This window comes from Alternaria novae-zelandiae, assembly GCF_023758075.1.
Source record: "Alternaria novae-zelandiae strain BMP 2774 chromosome Unknown scaffold_5, whole genome shotgun sequence".
Taxonomy (NCBI): domain Eukaryota; kingdom Fungi; phylum Ascomycota; class Dothideomycetes; order Pleosporales; family Pleosporaceae; genus Alternaria; species Alternaria novae-zelandiae.
In genome coordinates this window covers 312,558-333,446 of record NW_026056965.1, presented here as the reverse complement: position 1 = coordinate 333,446, position 20,889 = coordinate 312,558, and the positions used below count along the sequence as shown (strand labels likewise).

General features: G+C 54.1%; 8 protein-coding genes and 1 non-coding gene across 9 annotated transcripts; 3 read left to right on the top strand and 6 right to left on the bottom strand.

Moving 5' to 3' along the window:
• Positions 1-2,071: 2,071 nt before the first annotated feature.
• J4E88_003163 (uncharacterized protein) lies at positions 2,072-3,101 on the bottom strand (the record flags this gene model as incomplete). Its single annotated transcript, XM_049396816.1, has 2 exons — positions 2,072-2,542; positions 2,592-3,101. The coding sequence occupies 2 exons, from the start codon at positions 3,099-3,101 to the stop codon at positions 2,072-2,074; spliced, it is 981 nt and encodes a 326-aa protein (XP_049257158.1).
• Positions 3,102-3,906: 805 nt separating this feature from the next.
• Positions 3,907-4,946, top strand: J4E88_003162 (uncharacterized protein; the record flags this gene model as incomplete). The annotated part of the gene is made up of 3 exons (XM_049396815.1): positions 3,907-4,068; positions 4,115-4,506; positions 4,556-4,946. The coding sequence occupies 3 exons, from the start codon at positions 3,907-3,909 to the stop codon at positions 4,944-4,946; spliced, it is 945 nt and encodes a 314-aa protein (XP_049257157.1).
• Positions 4,947-5,523: 577 nt separating this feature from the next.
• J4E88_003161 (uncharacterized protein) lies at positions 5,524-6,409 on the bottom strand (the record flags this gene model as incomplete). The annotated part of the gene is made up of 2 exons (XM_049396814.1): positions 5,524-5,895; positions 5,951-6,409. The coding sequence occupies 2 exons, from the start codon at positions 6,407-6,409 to the stop codon at positions 5,524-5,526; spliced, it is 831 nt and encodes a 276-aa protein (XP_049257156.1).
• A 1,583-nt stretch (positions 6,410-7,992) lies between these two features.
• J4E88_003160 (uncharacterized protein) lies at positions 7,993-9,779 on the bottom strand (the record flags this gene model as incomplete). The annotated part of the gene is made up of 2 exons (XM_049396813.1): positions 7,993-9,386; positions 9,482-9,779. The coding sequence occupies 2 exons, from the start codon at positions 9,777-9,779 to the stop codon at positions 7,993-7,995; spliced, it is 1,692 nt and encodes a 563-aa protein (XP_049257155.1).
• An 823-nt stretch (positions 9,780-10,602) lies between these two features.
• Positions 10,603-11,403, top strand: J4E88_003159 (uncharacterized protein; the record flags this gene model as incomplete). Its single annotated transcript, XM_049396812.1, has 1 exon — positions 10,603-11,403. One exon carries the CDS (start codon positions 10,603-10,605, stop codon positions 11,401-11,403), a length of 801 nt encoding a protein of 266 aa, XP_049257154.1.
• Positions 11,404-12,025: 622 nt separating this feature from the next.
• J4E88_003158 lies at positions 12,026-12,171 on the bottom strand. The gene has a single exon. It is a non-coding gene; the product is annotated as a tRNA-Met (tRNA).
• Positions 12,172-12,600: 429 nt separating this feature from the next.
• Positions 12,601-14,501, bottom strand: J4E88_003157 (uncharacterized protein; the record flags this gene model as incomplete). Its single annotated transcript, XM_049396811.1, has 2 exons — positions 12,601-13,738; positions 13,876-14,501. 2 exons carry the CDS (start codon positions 14,499-14,501, stop codon positions 12,601-12,603), a joined length of 1,764 nt encoding a protein of 587 aa, XP_049257153.1.
• A 1,202-nt stretch (positions 14,502-15,703) lies between these two features.
• Positions 15,704-17,929, bottom strand: J4E88_003156 (uncharacterized protein; the record flags this gene model as incomplete). The annotated part of the gene is made up of 5 exons (XM_049396810.1): positions 15,704-16,140; positions 16,193-17,288; positions 17,342-17,531; positions 17,590-17,706; positions 17,763-17,929. The coding sequence occupies 5 exons, from the start codon at positions 17,927-17,929 to the stop codon at positions 15,704-15,706; spliced, it is 2,007 nt and encodes a 668-aa protein (XP_049257152.1).
• A 1,004-nt stretch (positions 17,930-18,933) lies between these two features.
• On the top strand, positions 18,934-20,876 carry J4E88_003155 (uncharacterized protein; the record flags this gene model as incomplete). The annotated part of the gene is made up of 3 exons (XM_049396809.1): positions 18,934-19,374; positions 19,805-20,019; positions 20,072-20,876. The coding sequence occupies 3 exons, from the start codon at positions 18,934-18,936 to the stop codon at positions 20,874-20,876; spliced, it is 1,461 nt and encodes a 486-aa protein (XP_049257151.1).
• Positions 20,877-20,889: the final 13 nt, after the last annotated feature.

The window sequence follows — 20,889 nt, the reverse complement described above, 5'->3', positions numbered from 1 at the left end:
CACAATTCTGTTATGGTTTCTCTTGTCTTGTTTTGGAACATGGAGTCGCAGGCGTTCATCCCCATGCACGGAGGCGCAAATCAAGGGTGCTTGCCTTTTCACATCACTCTTAACTTCATTTCTCTGTAGCGGCTCTGGATACTCGCTCATAGCATTAGCGATCGATATACCATGAATGGTGTGATATGGGAGAGGCTATTCCTTGGCGGATCTGTATGTGGTGTCTGTGGGAAATATGGGTTCATTGGGATAGCAAATGTGAGGTAGCTCTCAGAGTGTATGAATAGTCTGAAAACGCACTGTTTCGCGTCAAATGGAGACAGAAATTTCAATGAGCCTCGCTTTCGTCTGACGTGACGTGACTTTACTCTGACATTGCACGATGATGCCATAGATGCTGTTAGCCATCCTTCCCCAGCCATCTCATGCAAAGACCCACACCTAAACACGAAGAAGCGCATCGCGTCGCGCGTCCAAGACTCGTAAAATACACGATACGTCACGACCGTGTTCAGACGCCACATTTTCCTTGGTTTCGCGCGTCTTGCTCAGCACTGACACCAACACGCCCGCGTTGCCGCTCCACGATCGCGATGCAGACGTGCCCAGCCCGGCCATGTCGCGTTCCCGCGATCAATGTGCCTCGGCAATTCACGTCGACATCGGCGCTAATCTGGATACGGAGCTCACCTGAATGCATTGCGACCACAGCTTTGCGCGTTGATTGCGTGTTGATCGATCATCAATACGGGGAAGACCCTGATCATCGTTTTTATCTTTCATCATCTTTCTTGTTCGATTTTGAAGACGTTTGAGTTAGTGGAGGTTGTGAATTGTGCTGCCACAACGACTTGCACCTGCGTTATCTGGACTGCGTTACCGGCCCTTCACCTACCTACTGGAACAAGACGTGGATATATCAACAAACGGCATCGTCAGGACCCGTTCATCAATTATCATCAACATCCATCAATTACTATTCACCGTTCCGACTACTACATCCCCACAAACCAGCACAATCAACGCTCCCACCAACGCAACAATGCAAGAAACGGACCTCCACTACCCACCCCAAACCTGCCCCTTCTGCACCATCGCCGCCGCCTTCCCCTTCCCCTTATCATCACCCTCGTCTATTTCCCCGAGCAGTCCACCGCCCACTCCCTCACTATGGAAAAGCAGCAGTACCCTAGAACAAGACTTGTTAAAAGAGAGTATACCAAAAGAAGAGGAGAGCGACCCAGAGAAAACCAGTCCGAGTAGTTTTGTGGTGCTGAGGAGTAGGGATGTCGTTGCTTTTCTGGATATCTTGCCGATGACGGGAGGCCATTTGCTTGTTACTACGCGTCAGCATAAGGTCAAGGTTGCGGATATGGAAGCCGTGGAGAGTAGGGAGATTGGTACGTTAAGCTAACCTATCTCACTTGTTGGTAAAGAGTGATATACTGACTATGTGACTAGGTTTCTGGTTACCGATACTAGCACGGACGGTGGCTAAAGTAACGGGCGTGACGGATTACAATATCGTGCAGAATAACGGTATGTTTCTTACTTCTTCAATCTTTTCTGATCCCTTTGTATTCTAATAAATACTTGCAGGAGCACGTGCCGCGCAAGTAGTACCTCATGTACATTTTCATATCATACCGCGTCCGGAGACGATGCCAGAGATCAAGAATAAGAGTTGGACGATGTTTGGACGGGGCCAGAGGGATGATTTGGATGATGAAGAGGGGGCTAAGATGGCGGGGGAGATGAGGAAGGTGTTGAGGAAGGAGGTGGAGAAGATGGGTGCTGCGAGTGCGAAGTTATGAGAAGTTATAACCATTTTGAATCGATTCGTTTTGGGCATGAGCGCGTGGATGTATAACTATTATTGGGCTCATTATTGCTGCTGTTGAAGCGCACAATTCATGTTCAGTATCATCAACTTTGAGAAACTATCCAAAGAACGCTGGGTATCATCACTCTCTCCCTGTCCATCCATTACATTCATCCTGCGACTCCAAGAACGCCATTCCAGACACTTGCGCATTCTTGATCCCATCCCATCATTCGTCAAAAAGGACGCTTACTGGCTCTTCTTGGCCTTGGTCTCCTCGGCAGGTACAAACCTCTTCCTAACAGCCTTGATCATCTGCGAGAACCAAAAGAAGTTGAGCATGCTCAACGCCGTGTTACCCACCAAGTATACACAGACCAGCCACATGGGCAGCTCGCCAGCTGTGCAGTTTCCGGGTCCCTCGAGACCCATACTGCTGTTGGAGGTTCCGTCGCACTTCTGGGCCTCGAGCAGAGAGCTCATGAGTTCGGGCTTGGGCATAGTGAGCGCCTTGTAGATGTCTGAGTAGATCATCACAGACTGGTATGAACCCCAGACGATGCGACAGCCGAAGAAGGTAACGAGGAGGGCGATGCCGTTGTAGAGCTGGAGCTTTGAGCCAGTCATCCCGAGTTTGTCACAAAACCAGTGGATGTTGAGGAACGGGGTGGAGAGTTCGTAGAGGACGAAGGAGAGGCCGTAGTAGTTTCCGAATGGTTTCTAGAAGAGAGTCAGTATGTGTGATGCTGTGTGGAAGTGGAGAACGTACGAAACCAATGCAGGTCACGGCCAAAGCACCGATCGCATGGATCAAAGAGCTTACGCCAGCAATGTTGATGTATTGCGCGGACACTTGGAGATCCCATAGGAAGTACCCAGCTGCGAATCCCTGCACCATACCGCTAGCTGGCGTATATCCCCACAGTCTACCCCTCCAGTCCATCTCGTGCCTCTGTTCATCCTTGAAGATGACCCACAGCGCAGCGGCGCATATGAATAGCGCTTGAATCATAGAGACCCAGTGGATGTCCCAGTTGAGTCGCGTGCGCTTGTTGAAGCTTTTGTATACGTTCGGGCAGACGAGTCGCGAGACGGCCGGAGAGAGGACATGGAGGATGAGATGGTAGCCCAGGAAGCCGAGGAGAATCTCGTGGACGTGGTATGGGAGGGTCGTCAGGCTCAGCTTGTCGGCGAACGACTTGCTAGACTGCACGAGCAGCGAGGGCGCAGGAAGGGGGTCCCGCATATTGGGTCTGAGTAGGATATCGACTAAAGACATGGTGTATCAGTTTCGCTGTGCGCAACAGTCGCAAGTGCAGGAACGGGGGAAAATACTGGATTCTTGCGGCTACATGTTCCGCCTATATATACTCGGCGGTGGGGCGCAGTGATCTTCGAGGGTTTCCTCTTGCGTCTGGAGTGTCTCGTGTGTCGTACATTGCATGCCTCGGATGGGCGTTTTACCGTGATCACTGAGTCGGCACATGCGGGGCTAAGGCTGCTGCGATCGAAGCTTAAAGCTTACCCTGACGGCGCTAGGCGGGAATTCGCCGGCGTCCTGCATGCACCACTCCGCGACTCTATCGGTCCTGCCATCGTCATTCCTCTCCTCCTCATCCACAAACCTCACCTGGTCAGCACAACAAACCTCACTCGCCTCTGAGCTCCTATACATCTCGCACAGCGCTGTGTAGGTTCATCCGCGCCCTCCGAAAGAGCATGGCGGCATTAGAAGGCTTGCCCTTCAGAAAGACTAACGAACCATGGCGTCTCCAACAGCGACCTCCAAGGCTGCTGTCATCACTCCCAGCGCCCTGAGTTCTCTTCTTCGCTAGGCAACAGCCCTTGTTGCTACCGGCACCGGAGAAACATCAACGCCGTAGCGCCCGTTGTCCCGCAAACAGACCTTACCGCCCAATATTTCTGCCGCCGACGACTCGAGCTCCTCTTCACCACAACAACAACAAGTTGCGCGTCTCACCAACGTGCACCTTGACCAGTTGCTGAGCCGCGAAACCGTTGCCGAATCTCTTGCCGAACCTCTTTGGCACGAACTTTTGCTGTGACATCCTTCTAACACAATCATGTCCAGTTACAGAACCGAACTCGACGACTTCATGGGGGGTCGGAGGTTCGACGAGTTTGACGGCCCTCTGCCTTCCTCCCGCTCTCCGTCCGCACCCGCCGATATGGCACCGCCAGAGCCGCAAGCTGGCAAGAAGCGCAAAGCCGAGAAGGAGCCTGAGGTTAGTACCGTCTCAAGCTTCTAGATCACTCACTAACATGATGCAGGCGAACAAAAAGCCCAAGGTCATGGAGAACAAAGCGATCTGGATCTCTAATCTTCCGCCAGACACTACGAAGGAGGAGCTCGAGGAGGAGTTCTCCCGATACGGCATGATCGACAAGGGCGCCAACGGCGAGCCGCGAATCCGACTAGAAGAGAAGGATGGCAGGTTCACAGGCAACGCGATGATCGTGTACTTCAAAAAAGAGGCGATTGTCAACGCAGTCAAGCTCGCCGATGACTACCCTCTGCGCCTTGGCGAGACCGAGCACGGCAACATCCACGTTGAGCCTGCCAGCATGGAGTATAAAAAGGAGAAGGACGGTGAAAAGGTGGCATCAAAGCTTACACGTCGCGATCGTAAGGCGACCGAACGTAACAGGCAAGAGCTCAACCGGTAAGTTAGCAGTCTGCTTACTCTGAAATCGTCACTAACAAAGTTGTAGGAAGCTGAACGAGTGGTCTGACAACGAGGACGAAGTTGCTAAGACCTTCGTGGCAAAGAAAAACAAGTGGGCCAAGGTCGTCATCATCAAGGGCATGTTCGACGTGAACGTAATGAGGACCGATCCGGATAACTATGACCATGTCTACGAGGATACGATGGAGCCCGCTGCGAAGTTCGGCACAGTCACCAAGGTCACCATCTGGGACTTGGAACCTGAGGGCATTGTCACCGTCCGCTTCAAGGAGTTCGAGGACGCAGAGGCGTTTGTGGCCAACAACTTCGGCGGCCGCAAATACAACGGCAGCCATCCCCAGCTTTCGCTTGCCGAGGACAAGCCCCGTTTCAAGAAGTCCGGCCGTGGTGATATCTTCGGTAGCGAGTCAGAGTAACCACCTGTCAACGCCAAGGCTTAGACAGCTCTCACTTCGAGTTGCGCATACTTTACTGTATAGCTTTGGAATTGAGTAGGATACGGGATGGAGGATGAATGCAAGCTTGAACGCTTGAAAGGGGAATGATACCCTCATGTACTACACATGAATATGAGCCACATGGCCTTCGACTGCAATTGAGCAAGTCACCAACGTCACCATCTCCCATTTGATCATTTTGAGTGATGTTGCAGTGTTTTCATGGACACTAACATACAGAAGCATTGTCGCGAAGGCGCCCGGATGAAGCACGTCATAGCATCTATCACAAACAACGGAGTGCGAAAGAAGGTATTTGCAAATTTGTGACATTCTCATATCTAGCCCATTATCAAACTACATTATTGAAGAAGTGACCCCGTGAACATGACCCTATACACATGCGAAAACAGGGTACCAAAGTATTGGACCCTCGCGTGTCTGGCGAAAAGAAGCGATGAAGCCGATCTAGCGACCCATCTGGTATCAATGACATTGAAAAGAAGAAAAAGAAGAAAACTCCATGATGCACCTATGCTCCACAAACGTGGCTCATTTACAAGACGAGCGCGGCAGCAGCGGCAAGCAGAGCACCAGCGCCACCGGCGACCTTGACGGCGGCGCCGCTGAACTCAGCTGGTGCTGAGGCGGAGGCCGAGCTGGGAGGGATGGGCATGCCGGTGGTGGGCGACATCATGCTGGTGCTGGTGGCGTTGTAGGCGGGCGAGCCTGATGGCATGGCGAAACCAGATGAGGCAGTAGTAGGAGGCATGGCGTATCCGGAGGACATGGCTGGGGCGGAAGACATGGCAGCGGAGGAAGAGGCGGCTGGGTAGCCCTCTCCCTCGCCAGCAGAGACCATGGTGAAGTTGGCGCAGCCGATACGGGTCTTGTTGCTGAGGTGGACAACGAAGGATAGGGCGCCGAACTGTGAAGTATTAGCAAATTGGATTTCTAGATTACAGCGAATGAGCAAAACTTACGAAAGCAGGGTCAGAGGGCAGAGTAGCAGAGTACAAGTCGGTGTACTCAGCCGAGAAAGTGGTCTCAGTAGCGTTTCCGTACTTGCCGCTCAAGTCACCAGTCTGGCAGGTCTCAGGCTTGGTGGCATCGCAGGGAGGAGCCTCGCCGCGCATGTAGGGGTCCAGATGAGCGCCGGTACCAGTGCAGTTGCCGTCAGAAGGAACAGGCTTAGCGTGGAGGTGGTACATGAAGGGACCGCCAGTCTCGGGAAGGCCAGCGAAGGAGACCTGGAACTTGACACCCTTGCCGTCGGCGCCGGTGGTGGCCTCGATGGATCCGGTGAGAGCGCTGCCCTCCTTGGCGGGGAGAGTACCGACGTACTTGGCACCTATGGGGTTGCCCATTACGACGGGAGCGGGAGTGCCTTGGGCGGCGACAGCGGTAGCCGCGGCCAGAACAGAGATGATTGAGACAAGCATTTTGAATGTGTGGCTGGTGGTTTCTTGTGAAAGAATGAAGTTGAGACTCGACTGTGGGAATTGTTTAGCGAGTGCAGGTGGAAAGGAAGAGTAGATGAGCGAAGTAACTGAGTGATCGGGGAAATGAAGTGGAGGCGCCAAGTGTGTTTATATGAGATCCGCGCAATTGAAGTGCGAGAGGGGAAAGCGCGATAGAACCTTGTCGAACGAATAATGCAAACGGAAAGTTCCACGAACGGCACCCGGGTAGGAATGGAATGGGAATTGGGAAAGCGCAAACCGCTCGAGGGACTGTGATTACATACCGAATATTATAGCGAACGCTGATAAGCAAAGCGAAAGACTCTGTTGGCAGACAATGAACTGTAGGAAAGAACCAGTGAAGGGGGCTTGCTTGCAGAAAGGGATGATTCCTCAGGAAGCTGGCGGCTGGCAAACACTATATAATCTTTCCTGCCGGGTAGAGGCGCAGCAGGCACCATGCACCGGTGGTTGGGGCGTCACACACCAAGAAAGTCCCATCACGCATCCATCTGATCCAACGCCCATTTCCCGCAAAGCCTTGCGCGCCGTCACTTGCACGCAAACCCACTACGGAACCCTCTTTTCTGCCAGTTCGCTCCGGCTGATTGGCCGCCGCGAACAAAGACTGCCTTCGTTATTGCATGAAACCAGGTGTTGTTTGCCGTTTTTGCGCTAAAGGATGCGCGCCCGCTTCGCCGTTTCGAAACACCAAGACGCATGGGCGCTTTGCCGGCCAATCATTGCGGGGGCGGGCCTTGTTCCTGAGGCCAGGGCTGAGCCTGGTGTGGAGTTTGTCAGACTTGGCCCCAGCCAGCTCAGTTTTCTGTATGCGCCAATGGGGGCTACATGTTGGGGCTGGGAAGTAAGAGTCATTCATGCCACGTAGGCTAGAGGCTATGAAGAGTTGCAGTGTTTTTGTCGTGTCGTCGCTTGCTGATGCAGATTCTCTGAGGAAGAGAGGGTCAGGCTGTCGCAGATGTCCTTTCTGCCGCCAACATACCAAGCTTTGGCTACTGCAGCGCTAGTCGGATCTAACAGTCTTGGTACAGATCCAAATTTACCCCATACAGTGGCATGGCGCTTGCGTGTTGCACCCTTTCCACTAGCCGAGTCCCTAAGGGAACAAACATTCCACACAAAACTCTCGTTGTCGCGCTTATCGACGCAAATAGACCAAACATGCGTTCCTGGCGCGGGTGTATCAGATGCGAATTCCTGTGTTTTACTGAGGCAGAGAGGCGGTGGACAAGGTTGCACGGCACGGCAAAGACGGGTGTGACTCGAGATCGAGATGAGATGAGATGATGTAGAAGGAGGAGGCGTGGGAAGCAGAGGAAATTGACGAGAAGCGGTTGAAGTGGGAAAAGACAGGGTTGCTGCATCTATCTGATGCAGAGTGATATGGAAACATCGAAATTACACATCCATCATTACCCTTTCGCATATTGCGCAGGACGCTTGGGTACCCTACCTACTCAAATACCGGCATCCATACGGATCGCGGCATGCCCGGTGGAGAACGATCTGTTCCACGTAAATTTAGCGCATCGAGGATGGGGCTACCTCAGTAGATCCAATTCTTTCCGAACCTTGTAGCTGACTCTAGGACAGCACCAACCGATTATTTTCGCTGCACCGGCAGCGACCAGATCCGCTGCGACATCCTGAACGGTTTTGTATGCCCATGGAGCTTCTTCAAAGACAAGGTCTTTCTCATCACAGATAACCCACGTGCCTTCTGGGTCTTCTGCATTCGGCTCCAAGAGGTTGATGCCTTTGTACTTCTTACCCAGGGTCTGGAGAGCCTTTGCCCGAGACATGGCTCGTCCTGCGCCATGGGCCAGCGAAAGTCCGTTTTTAAGCCCCCATGAGTTGGCTTCCGAGAATGTTGGCTGGAGGATGAGCGTGGCGGTGCTCCGGGAACCGGGCAGTGGAAGGAGACCGAGCGGCAACTGAGTTTTGGGGTCGTATGTCGGGGCTGCGCCTTTTCTATGGAGAAAGACGTATTCTTTTGGAGTGTTTTCATCGCCAAGTGCTATCTGGTCCAGCGCCTCGGTCAGACTGCGTTCAGGAGTAGAATCCTCCGCGGCTGGGGAAGAAGCAGGTGGAGGCCAGGCCACACATTCGACGTTGTTGTGCCAGATGTCAACTACCTTGCGCTTCTTCAGTGCCGCTTTGGCTGTCGCGATCATCGTTATGCCCTCTTCGCCGAAGTCGCTGGCGTCAGAGTCGCCCAGCTGCCAGTCTTCATTGCCAGGCTCAAGGCATGCAAGGAATCGCAGGGCGATCAAATCCCGGTTTGCCCTCGCCCACTCGCAGGCCTTGTTGTGCTCCTCCAGGTATGCATTGGCATCCTCACTATCGTCTGGAAAGCTTGTGCGTGAGTCGGTTGTGTACTTCTTGAGAATGCTGCCTCCTAGTCCTCGTGATCCCGAGTGAACCAGCAGGACGACATCATTTTGATGGAGTCCATCGTCTGACTTGGCAAATCCCGATTCCTCGACGACCTGGATCTCGGCAAAATGATTTCCAGCTCCTATAGTGCCCAGAGCAGCGTCCCACTGTTTACCGGCGGAGATGCTACAGTTGTCTTCGTCCAACAGCCATTTCTCTCGGTAGGCTTGGTTGCGCCAGGCACCCTCTAGTCCTCGAAGCTGATTAGCAACATTCTTGCCTTTGTTCCCATCAACCTGGCTTCTGTTGAGTGTTGTTTTGTACCAGGCCATACCACATCCGATATCGCCACCGATGAGAGGAGGATGGATCCATCCCTTAGAAGCAAAGACTGCGCCGATGGGGAACTTCGTGCCTGGGTGGAGATCGGGCTGGCCAACGGCATGTATGATGCCCGGAAGCGTGCGCGCGGTGGTTTCCAGCTGAGTCAAAGCTAGCGGTTCAACGAGGGTTGCTTCAGATGCTAATATTTCAACTGGGCATTGTGGACTTGCGTCGGCTATTATATTGTGTCAGTAATTGATCGTAATACGGAAGGGGGTAGGTAAGCACAGATATTGAGCGCAAACTTGCTCAAACGTCAGTGCTACTTACCATGCACCCCTGATACTTTCCGGGCACCAACATAGTCTTCTCCCGCTGAGACGAGCAATACGACGTCGTTAATAATGTTGCTCTTCCAGTCTGCTTCAGACACAAGCTCTTGCCCGCTGCGTCCGACAAAGACACGAGTCGGTTTCTTTACACGCAGTTTTGTCTGCGCACTCTTGAAGACAAGCGCTCGGACAGAAGACGAGGCTGTGGGGTTAGTGGACGCGGAAGCGGGTATAAGGATTGGACATTTTGTTGATTGATTTGCATTTGATGCGAGAGTCAGACGTATGGCGGGCATCTTCGCACTGTGGTTGAGATTTTGGGTCTGGTGGAGTAACACGATCTCGAAAGGGAAGCGATAGTCGTTCGTGATATGGACATAGAACGAAAGTTTGATCACAGAGTCTGGTGACAGGACTTTATTTACACTGCGCGTTCGCAAATGGTTTACCTAGCGCAGCGCCGCTCACTTCGACTCATCTTGAACTATTCGAGCACAGCCACAATGTCTTTCACCACAACAAAGCGTAGCGTAACGGATGCCTTGCCCCAAAAACATCGAACAAGCATAATGCTAACGCACTTCCACATTGATGGTTAGATAAGTGCTTCACGTGACTGCGCTTTTACCTCACAGCCGCCGACGTGAAGCTATGGTTGGGATCGTATACCAAAAACGCAGGCAAGGTGTGGTAAGCGGTGTACTGGAAAAGCAGGGCCAAAGTAAAAGGAAGAGATCATCAGGGCCCGCCGTCCCGTATCGCGGGCGTGGACGAGAACGTGCCATGTGCATGACGTACTATAGTCCGATTGGATGCTTGGACCGCGTTGCCGTTACAACGCACCTTGCTTGGCGCATACCACACAGCCGCACCGACTTTGATGCCCACGACATCTCGACACCTGCCAGCCCGTACTGCGACCGTCGATTGCACTGCGCTTCCAATTGTGAGTTACTAATTGGCACACATCGGTCCCAAGCTCATACAAACAGCGCCCAGCCACTACCACATCGATAGCCGTAGCCGTCCCAACAACAAGCCGGCCCCGTACGACATCACCACTCCCTGGCGCAAGCCGCACACCTTGCCTCACGAACGACCAACATCTATAATCCCACAATGCGCACATTCTTCGCCCCGCTACTGCTTGCGCCGCTCGCCGCGCTCGCCGCACCCGATGTCTACGGCGACTTCGAGGCCGCCGTTGCGCCATTACCGACGCCCGTATACGAGGCCATGGAGACGTCTCCCGCCGACGGCAACCTCGAACTGCTCAAGCGACAAGGCAATGCATGCGCGACTTCCTACTTCAACTGCGCCGGCCTCGGCGCGCCAGGACTCTGCTGCCCACGAACAGCCGTCTGCTCAGCCGACCAGGCAGGCCACGTAGCATGCTGTCCCCAAGGCGTCGCCTGCACAGGAGCCATCGGCGCAGTCCCCACCGGCGCGAACCCCTCAGCCACCTCGACCGTCTCCTTCGTAATCGCATCCACAACCGGGGAGCAGCCCTTCGTGCAGGAAACAAATGGCGCAAACCACGGAAGCACGGTACAGAACCAATTCTACCCTTTCCCGTACATACCGACGACTTACACCAACGCAGCTGCCTGCTCGTCCGCTTATACAAGCTGCCAAAGCGATGCTGCAAGTTGTACGACTGCTCTAGCCAATGGCGCCGCCGGCGTCACCATCTCGGCCCCCAACGGCGGCGGCGCTACCATTACCGCCATTCCCAGTGTCGGCCTCCAGTCCGCTCAGAGCATCTGCTCCAGTCTCAGCAGTCTGGGCTGCTCGCAGCTTACCGTCGAGGCTTGTGCGGCTTTTGATGGTCAAGGGAACGCGGCGAAGAGAGCGCGGTGTGCCGACTACCTGATGACAGCGGGAGTCGCCGTTGGAATCGCAGGGCAGCTGCTGAGATGAGGAAGAGATGCGCTCGTGTCTTCGTTTCTTTGTGGATAATACCGTGGTTCCTGATGTTCATGAGCGGAAAATACGAATGTGCTTTGGCACAGGCTTGCTTGTGTGGATTTTGCCACGATATGGCGTTCGTAAGGAGTTTAGCGGTACAGCATGCGGCTGAATTGTGTGGTCACTCATATCTGTATATGCCTTCAATGAGATTATATAAGCTTTTTCATGTCACATTATCCTACTGTGTTCTGTGTTGTCATTCTCATTTCAACATACGTATGTCTGCTCAAGTAACAGTCTCTCTTGCCCAGGATTTGGTAGAGTCAGACAACGAAGAATTTTGACATGTCCAGCTGGAGGCCCTTGTTGCTCGGATGACGAACTTGTTCCTTACGAAATCGATTGGGATGCACATCAGGAGTGAATGGAAATACTCAAGTATGTACAGTAAGAGAAGAGCGGACAGTACGTGAGCGGCAATGTTTAAGTTGGTACTTCAAAAGAAAAGATTATCCTAGAACTGTGATAGCAGAACAACCCCTGCTCACCCAACTTACCTCACGATTGATCTATGCTTTCCCAACCTTTCCCAACACATATCTGGCTATAGCAACAGCAAAAAGAGATATCTTGAACACGGCTAGACTCGAACTAGCATCTTCCACTCACTCACACCAAAATAACTTATCGGCTGTCTTCCACCGCGGTGCCGAAGCCCCAACGGATTGTGACGAAGTTCATATGACATGGACGTCCTAACCATTGGACTACGCATTCTATATTTGATTGACTGATGGTGGGATGGTTGGTTGGAGAGGATGTGTAGAGGCATGCTGGGTGAGATTGAAGTCTGTAGGAAGTATGGATAGACCTAGGTATATGGATAAGTGGGGGATAGAAAAACAGAGAGCATACCTAGGTAGCAGACTACGAGTGAGGATGCAAGTGAGATGATATGATGAATCGAGAAAGCTTACATTCTCCAATTCGTAAAGCGAGTGTCGTGTTCATAAAGACATAAACCTACAATGGTTTCCCACGCAGGGGAAAACCGGGTATCAAGATCGTATGAAACAAAAAGCCCATACAAGGCCCTCTCTTTCCTCCTCCTCTTTCAAATAGCCATCATACTCGTGTCGTAAAGAGGGTATCCAAATCCAACCAAACATACTTTTCAGTCTCCACCTCACCTCAGTCAGTCGCGACTCACACCTGATCCCGCGGCTCAACCCCCTTAACAGCAACCCCATCAATCCCCCCAAAACTACTCCTCGGACTCACATCCCCAACATCCTTCCCAAACTCCTTCTGCCTAAGTTCCCAACTGCCCACCCTCTCATGCCCCCTCTTCCCATCCCCACCAAAACTAACAACCCCCGCATTATTCGTCGCAGGCGGCGCCCCATTCCCGGCAAGACTAACATCCGGATCCGACGCCAACTTCGCCGAGCCCTTGAAGCCACCAAGATCTGATTTCTGTCCAAGGTTGCCACCAAGACGGTGCTCGACGCGGTGGAAGCGGAGTCCAGTGAGTAGCATAGCGAGTGCGAAGAGGAGGCCTGCTACGACGAGGGAAACGACTGCGCCGATTACGCCGCCGACGACGGGGGAGACGCCGTCTTTCCTTGGTCTTTCGTGAGCAGCGGGGACGACGAGCGTGACGCCGCTGCCGTCTGCGCCGCGGCAGAAGAACGCTCCTGTGCTGCAGGTTTCGCACCAGTCGCTTAGGCCCTGCATGGAGATGGTGCTGAAGAGTCGCTCGAACTCTGTGTATCGCATGTCTGTCTTGGAACGCCCGTTGTTGAACATGGAGTAGGATTGCAGTGGCTTGTCGTCTGCGTCTGTGCCGTTGTGGAAGTAGAAGCGTACCCAGAGGTCGTCGGGGTCGCTGGGCATGGCTGTGTTGGAGCTGGTGCTGAAGAGTTCGAAGATCATGGCGGAGCCGTAGGGTGGGATGGATTTGAATTCGGCGGACTGTGTGTCGAGCATCATTAAGGACATGAGGCTCATCATGGCGTCTTGTTCGCCGAAGAAGAAGGTGAGTGGGCTGGGCGTGCTGATCTGGCCTGCGCTGCTGAGATCGCCGGCGCTGTTGTTCTTGCCAGATACGAGCATGTCGAAGGTGTTTTGGATCGAGCCGGCGAGCGTTTTGCCGCCGATGGCTCGGTTGCTGGTGTCGGAGGTTGAGGTGTTGCCGTAGAGATACCAGGCTACTTCGTCGGCGCGGGATCGGAGCGTATCGTATAAGCCGGACTCATTGTTTGCTAGGGTCTTGTAGATACTAGCGTTGTGCATGTATTGGTATGATAAGTAGTCTGCCAGTTCAAGTGCATACATATATGACCTGTGTCAATGTCAGTATTTGAATCACATGACAGTACTGAATCAGCTCTGCACCAGAGAAGGTAGGGCAGGGGTAGGAGAAGACCATAAAATAGAAGGCGAAAGTCCAAGACGTATTCCGTCTCCAATCGTACTTACAGTTCATCTTGATTGACGTGGCCTTCGAACCAATCCAGAGGGAGGTTCTTGTACAGTTCACTGTTGTCTGCCAAATACTCGGCATCCCGGTATTCTTGAGTCGTGAAGTATTTCAGTGCGTCGGTTTGTCCTTGTGGACATTGTCCAGCTCCAGATACAAGTCTCGAAACTGGGTCGTACACATTCGCAGCATGAATGCTAGCGTACTGATATCCGTTGAGTGGGTAGTCGACCGAAGTGCCGTCAGCGAGGACACCCGTGTTATCATCAGTTGCGTTGCTGATGTCATGTGGTGGGTAAAGACCTTGCATGAAGGCTTGCGCCGACGAAACCAGGTATGGCGCATCGAGAGTCTGAACCCAAATCTGGTCGTTGTTAAGGACATCCTCTGATAGTCCCGCAATGGACTCAGGACCAGAAACAAACTTTGATCTGAACTTTTGACCAAGCGCATGCATTTGGGTCGCGCCGAGATTGGTAAGAGTCTGGGTATTATTGCGCAAGATGGGTGTCCGTTCTCCCGTGCGAACGAAAGCGAAAGCAGCAAGTGTATGTTCCGAGTCTGAACTCTGGGCGCCAGCCAGCGAGGCCGAAGCCATTGCGGCGACGATGGTGCGTGTGAACATTGCGAGAGTATGTTGGTGTGGAACCTCAACACCAAAACGATGACGATGGTGCTTGCTGGTGACGATAATACCAGCGACAAGGCTGAACACCAACTGAACCCCGGGATCACATCTCTACTTATTCCCTGCGGCAGCTCGCATGCAGAACTAGATACCCATGCTTATTTCCAAGGCAGCCAGGCACCTTACCCGCCAGCACAAAGAAGCGAACAGTCCGTGGCCCCCAATAACGATAGCGGCTGAACGCCTAATGTAAGCGACGCGGAAGAACTCACAACTCTGTACGCGCCGCATGTAGGGCCGCGGCGTGACTGAAGCTGCAGCCTTGCTGAACAACTATGACATGTTCATGACTGCCTCGAGCCAAATATTGCAGACGGATAGACATCCGTGCAAAGACATCATCGATGCATGAACCAAAGTGGTGCAGTTCCTTGGTTACACAGCATCCGAATTAGCCGTATTCAACGAGACTATAGTGGATGCCAAGACTATAGGTATGGCTTTGGGGCGCATCGAATCCTGCAAAAATCAACGGGGTGGCTGGGTGCTGACAGCGGGAGCCCAGATCCTATGAAGAATGATTCTCTCGCACGAGTGTGTTGGCCGCTATCCTACGTCGAGTTAGCCTAACATATTTACTAACGCTTCTCGTGGTCGTGACCGGGATACCGGTGAGCGGGACTCGGCACATCAGGTACAATGAGGAAACATACGATACTGCCACACCATGTTTTGTGGGTCAGCGGTACAGAACATGAATCTGCCTTACTTGCATTTAGGCCTTGATTCAACCGGATGGATAATTTTCCTTCCATCGTGGGCGACTTCATCTTCCAAACGTCGCCGTTTCAAGATTCATGTTGGTGAGAATTATTGCGGCGAACAGACGAAGGGTTTGCTTCTTCGAGCGGAATGTAGGGTGGCTAAAGATGGACCGGAGCACTACGTTAGGCCGCCCACAGGGCTGAAAAAGTGCTGCCGACCCATCCGCATCAAGACACGGCACGTGGCACGTGGAACTCGCATTGCTTGTTCGTTTGACATTAAATAATATATGTCCGCCAACAGCGGGCGGGTATTGCTACAATGGCCCTACGATGCTGCGGAAGACCTTCGTCTACCACGCTCAAAACGCCAGTTTGGGTCCGCCATCAAGCGACTAGAACCGGATATACCCTTGCCTTTTCCAAACCATGACTCTACAACGTAACTTCAACACGGCCCTCGGCACCTGGCGCACCACCAGCCTGCAGCGAGGGCAGGAGGTAGGTGATGTCGTCCCAGGGATGTCTGTAAAGACCAGTGCGCAGCCTCTTCTGGTCAAGGAAATGGGCAATGAGACCGATACTTCGGCCAAGGACGAAGAGACCGTTAAGGACACCCATCTTCAGGTAGTCCTCAGCCTCCTCTTGGGTGAAAGCACCACCGTTGCGAACAAGGTCAACGAAGCAGACAGCGATGCAGCCGTCAACGTTGAGAATCAGGTTGTCCTTCTTCGATGTGGTCACCGACTCGACGGCAAGCGCGTAGTCGAGCAGCTTGGTGCTGGGGAAGTTCTTCTTGACGTACTCCTTGACGAGCTCGACACGAAGATCGGGGTTGTTACGCGACTTGATCCTGTGACCAATACCGGGAACTGATAGACGTTAGCTGCTGTAAAAATATGGCTTTCAGCTTAGGCGACTTACTGAGCTTGTTCTCCTTCCTCATTGTGTCGACGAAGTCACGAGGGCTGAGGCCCTTGTCAAAGGCCTTGCTGAACTCCTCAGCGGCGCCGTCGAGCGCACCACCGAAGCGCGATCCAATGGTCAAGAGACCAGAGACCAAGGCACTGATGAGGTCCTTGCCAGCACGGGTAGTGATGATGGTGTTCATGGCACCAGACACAGCTGGACCGTGATCAGCAGTCAACATGAGAACCATCTCGAGGAAACGGCTGGCGTAGTTGGGCAGGCGGCGACGGAACCACAGCAGTGACATGACACCACCGATACCGATCTCCTCCCTGAAGACATCAGAGATGGGCATACCAGCGTACAGAAGCTCTTGACCACGGTCGTCAGAGATGGTGGAAATGAAAGCAGCAGGCTTTCGGATGAGACCGAGCTCCTGCGCCCATGAGTAGTCGATGGGGATCTTGGGTACAACGGGCTCAGGCTTGGGCTTGATGGTGCCGTCCTTGACGAGCTTCTGGTAGACCTGGGCAAGAGTGCCGGGCATCTCCTCGAAGGTCTCGGGGACGTAGATGCCAGCTTCCCTCATGGTCTTGTTCTTGGTTGCCGCAGTCTCGAGCTGAGAGTTGGCGAAAGAACCAGCGTGACCGAACTGGACCTCGGTCTTGAGCATACCAGCAACGGTACCGATGGCCCACGCAACAATGGGCTTGTTGACCTGGCCAGACTTGACAGCCTCAATGACGCGGTATTCCTCAACACCACCAACCTCACCGAGCAGGACAATGATCTTGCAGTCGGGGTCGGCCTGGTATCGGAGAACGTGGTCGATGAAGGTGGTACCGGGGTACCTGTCACCACCAATGGCAACACCCTCGAGCACACCATCGGTAGTGTTTGCGATGATGTTGTTCAGCTCGTTGGACATACCTCCGGACTTGGAGACGTATGAGACGGAACCAGGGCGGTAGAGCTTGGAGGCAACGATGTTGTCCATCATACCACCAGTGTTACCGATCTTGAACGCACCGGGCTTGATGCCTCCAACGGTGGCCGGGCCGATGATGGTGATGCCCTTCTTCTGGGCAACGTGGAGAATCTCACGGGCACGCTAGTGCAAGTCAGTGGCTGTTCAGAGTAGTTTTTGCTGCGGTTGGAACTTACTCGCTCGGGTACACCCTCAGCAATGATGGCAATGCACTTGATCTGAGGGAATTCCATCAGCTCCATGGTGGACTGGAAGACTGAGCGCGACGAGGCAAAGTTGACAACGGTGTCAACATCGTTGTGCTTGCCAACGGCCTTCTCGACTGTCTGGTAGACGGGCAGCAGAGTCTCGCTGGTTCCCCAGTACCTGTGTTGTGTGAGTCGGATGTTTGGCGGGGCATGTCGGGGTATTGTCGACTACATACATTTTGCTGACGAATTGACCGCCGAATGTGTAGATGATACCGGCGACGGACGGCTGCTTGCGCTTGCAGATGAAGTCGAAGTCGAGCATGCCCTGGACGGCACGGGGCTGCAGTCCGCTGTTCACATTGTGTTAGAGCCGCGCTCCGGTATTTTGCAGGCGTGGTGGTCTTACTAGACGAAGCATCGTGTCTTGGGGTGGAAGAGTGTGTGCGAGGCCGGGGGGCTCATGGGCCGGCTGGGGGCAGCGAAACGACGGATGTTGTCGTTGGCGGAGAGGCCATCGCTCGAGGTGGCCGCCTGCGCTGGGACGCTCCCGTTGGGGGGTGCTGCGGAAGGCATTGTGAAGGTCGATTAATTCTAGAGAGGCGGGAGGGTCAGTCTGGCTCGGAACGGGCGTTGTGACGAGCAGATAAGGTTGGCGGTCGGGGTATTTCGCGTGGGAAAAAATGCTTCGGAGCTGTTGGGGCAGGCACGCAAGAGCGGGCAGGTGGGATGGAGCTCAACAAGGGCTAGGAAAGGAGCGAGCGAGTGACTTACCTTATGGATGCAATGCCGTGCTGAGGGCAGAGCAGAGTACTTGGATGGATGGGGAGAAGGTTGCGAAGAGGGAGCAGCGATTCTTTCCGAAGTTTGGCCCTTACTTTTGGCGGTGTTGAGCTGGAGAGTGATATCCCCTGCACGAACTAGATGCGTGTGGCGCTAACCCCAAGTCCCGAGCGGTGAACGGGGACCCGAATGTCTGCACCGCAGCGTCGCACCTCGGAATTGGGGGTGTTGGTAGTAGATGGGGCTTCAATGCACCGCGCTGGCGCTTTCTGGAAGGTGTTATCGCGGAAAATCCCCCGGGAAGCGTGTGTTCGGGTCGTTGATATCTCGTCGTGGGTCGTGTAGGGCATCCGCAGCTGCTGTACCCCTGGTGGGGTGTCCTCGCCGTGATAGGCCCGCCGTGCGCCCAGTGCCTTAGCCCTGCATCCGCTGCCCGCCCTCAGTGCTCAACACGCAGAAAAAACATCAGACCGCTTTCTCAAGCTCCTCCCAAGCCGTCTGACAACTCAATCTTGCCAGCAGTTCCTCTTAACCCTCTGCAGACCGTGTGTCAAGCCTCAACAAATCCAGGTACGTCTGCCCACTCCCCAGCCTGCCACCTCGCATCTTTTGTCCCGGCCCCCTCACCATCTTCTCCGAACATCTTCGTCTCCGGACATTGCATAAGGCCCCATTGCCATACCCGAGACTTCTTTCGGGATTGCCTGCCAGCCATATCTCTTGCACCCCATTGCCTCCACGCGAGCCGCCCCTCTTGACATTGACACTCATCCATCGCAGTTTGACCATACACCACAATGTCAGCCAAGTCTATCCTCGAGGCCGACGGCAAGGCCATCCTCAACTACCACCTCACCCGCGCGCCTGTCATCAAGCCCACTCCCCTGCCCGCGTCGGCCACACACAACCCCCCCTCCAAGCTCGCATCGCTGCACTTCGCCGCCGATGAGGACATCAAGGGCGTGCTCGACCAGGCCGAGGCCACATACCCATGGCTGCTGACTCCCGGTTCCAAGTTCGTCGCAAAGCCAGATCAGCTCATCAAGAGGCGAGGCAAGAGCGGCCTGCTCGCGCTGAACAAGACCTGGGCTGAGGCGAGGGAGTGGATCGAGGCGAGGGCAGGAAAGGAGCAGCGTGTCGAGACTGTTGATGGTGTCCTGAGGCAGTTCTTGGTCGAGCCTTTCGTTCCCCATCCCCAAGACACCGAGTACTACATCAACATCAACTCCGTGCGAGAGGTATGTCCATTTCAGTTTCCGCCTTTTTCTACAATCATTTCGTTATTTCGTTACGTCGTATCTCGTGCCGTTTCGGGCGACCGTGTGGTCTGGCGCATGCGAAGGCGTGCAAAAGGCATACTCGGAAGCTCAGAGCGGAATGCTGCAGCTCAAGTGCAAGCGGAGCGGGAAGCGTGCTTAAACCGGGCGCACTGCCTGGTTTTGTTTCAAGGCCGGCCGGACGAAGGGAACGACGGCCGACCCACTCCTGCAGAGCACCTACTCTTCTGCGATACGCACGTCCACTTTCACATGCAAATGTGGCTGCAATTTCAGCGCTTTTGCGCCGCTACCTATGCATCGTCAATTTACGGGCCCGTGGTGTTGCGGCTCTAGCATCGGCGCCATCTTGCGATCTTTTGCCGATCTCACCGCTAACTTGTCCGCTTAGGGTGACTGGATCCTCTTCACCCACGAGGGTGGTGTCGATGTCGGTGATGTCGATGAGAAGGCTGAGAAGCTCCTCATCCCCGTCGACCTCAAGGAATACCCCTCCAACGAGGAGATTGCCGCCACTCTCTTGAAGAAGGTGCCCGAGGGTGTACACAACGTCCTCGTCGACTTCATCTCAAGGTTATACGCCGTCTACGTTGACTGCCAGTTCACGTGAGTTACTCAGGCACCTGTCACCTGCCTAATACATACTAACGTAACCAAGATACCTTGAGATCAACCCTCTCGTCGTCATCCCCAACGAGGAGAAGACCTCAGCTGAGGTTCACTTCCTGGATCTCGCTGCCAAGCTTGACCAAACTGCTGAGTTCGAGTGCGGTGCCAAGTGGGCTATTGCTCGCAGCGCGACAGCTCTCGGCATACCAGCTGCTCCCCAGCAGAATGCTAAGCAGACCGTCGATGTCGGCCCACCGATGGAGTTCCCCGCTCCTTTCGGTCGTGAGATGAGCAAGGAGGAGGCGTACATTGCCGAGATGGACGCTAAGACTGGTGCTTCCCTCAAGCTGACCATCCTCAACGCCACTGGCCGCGTCTGGACCCTGGTCGCTGGTGGTGGTGCGTCCGTCGTTTACGCCGACGCCATCGCCTCTGCTGGTTTCGCCGGTGAGCTCGCCAACTATGGTGAGTACTCTGGTGCTCCCACCGAGACACAGACCTTCCACTACGCCCGTACCGTCCTCGACCTCATGCTCCGTGCTCCTCAACACCCAGAGGGCAAGGTTCTCTTCATCGGTGGAGGTATTGCCAACTTCACCAACGTCGCCTCGACTTTCAAGGGTGTCATCCGCGCTCTGAGGGAAGTCGCACCTCTCCTCGTCGAGCACAACGTCCAGATCTGGATCCGTCGTGCCGGCCCCAACTACCAGGAGGGTCTCAAGAACATCAAGGGTGTCGGCCAGGAGCTCGGCCTCAACATGCACGTCTACGGCCCCGAGATGCACGTGTCGGGTATCGTGCCATTGGCTCTTATCCCTGGCAAGACTACCGACATTAAGGAGTTCTCTGGTTAAGCGTGTGCTTTGT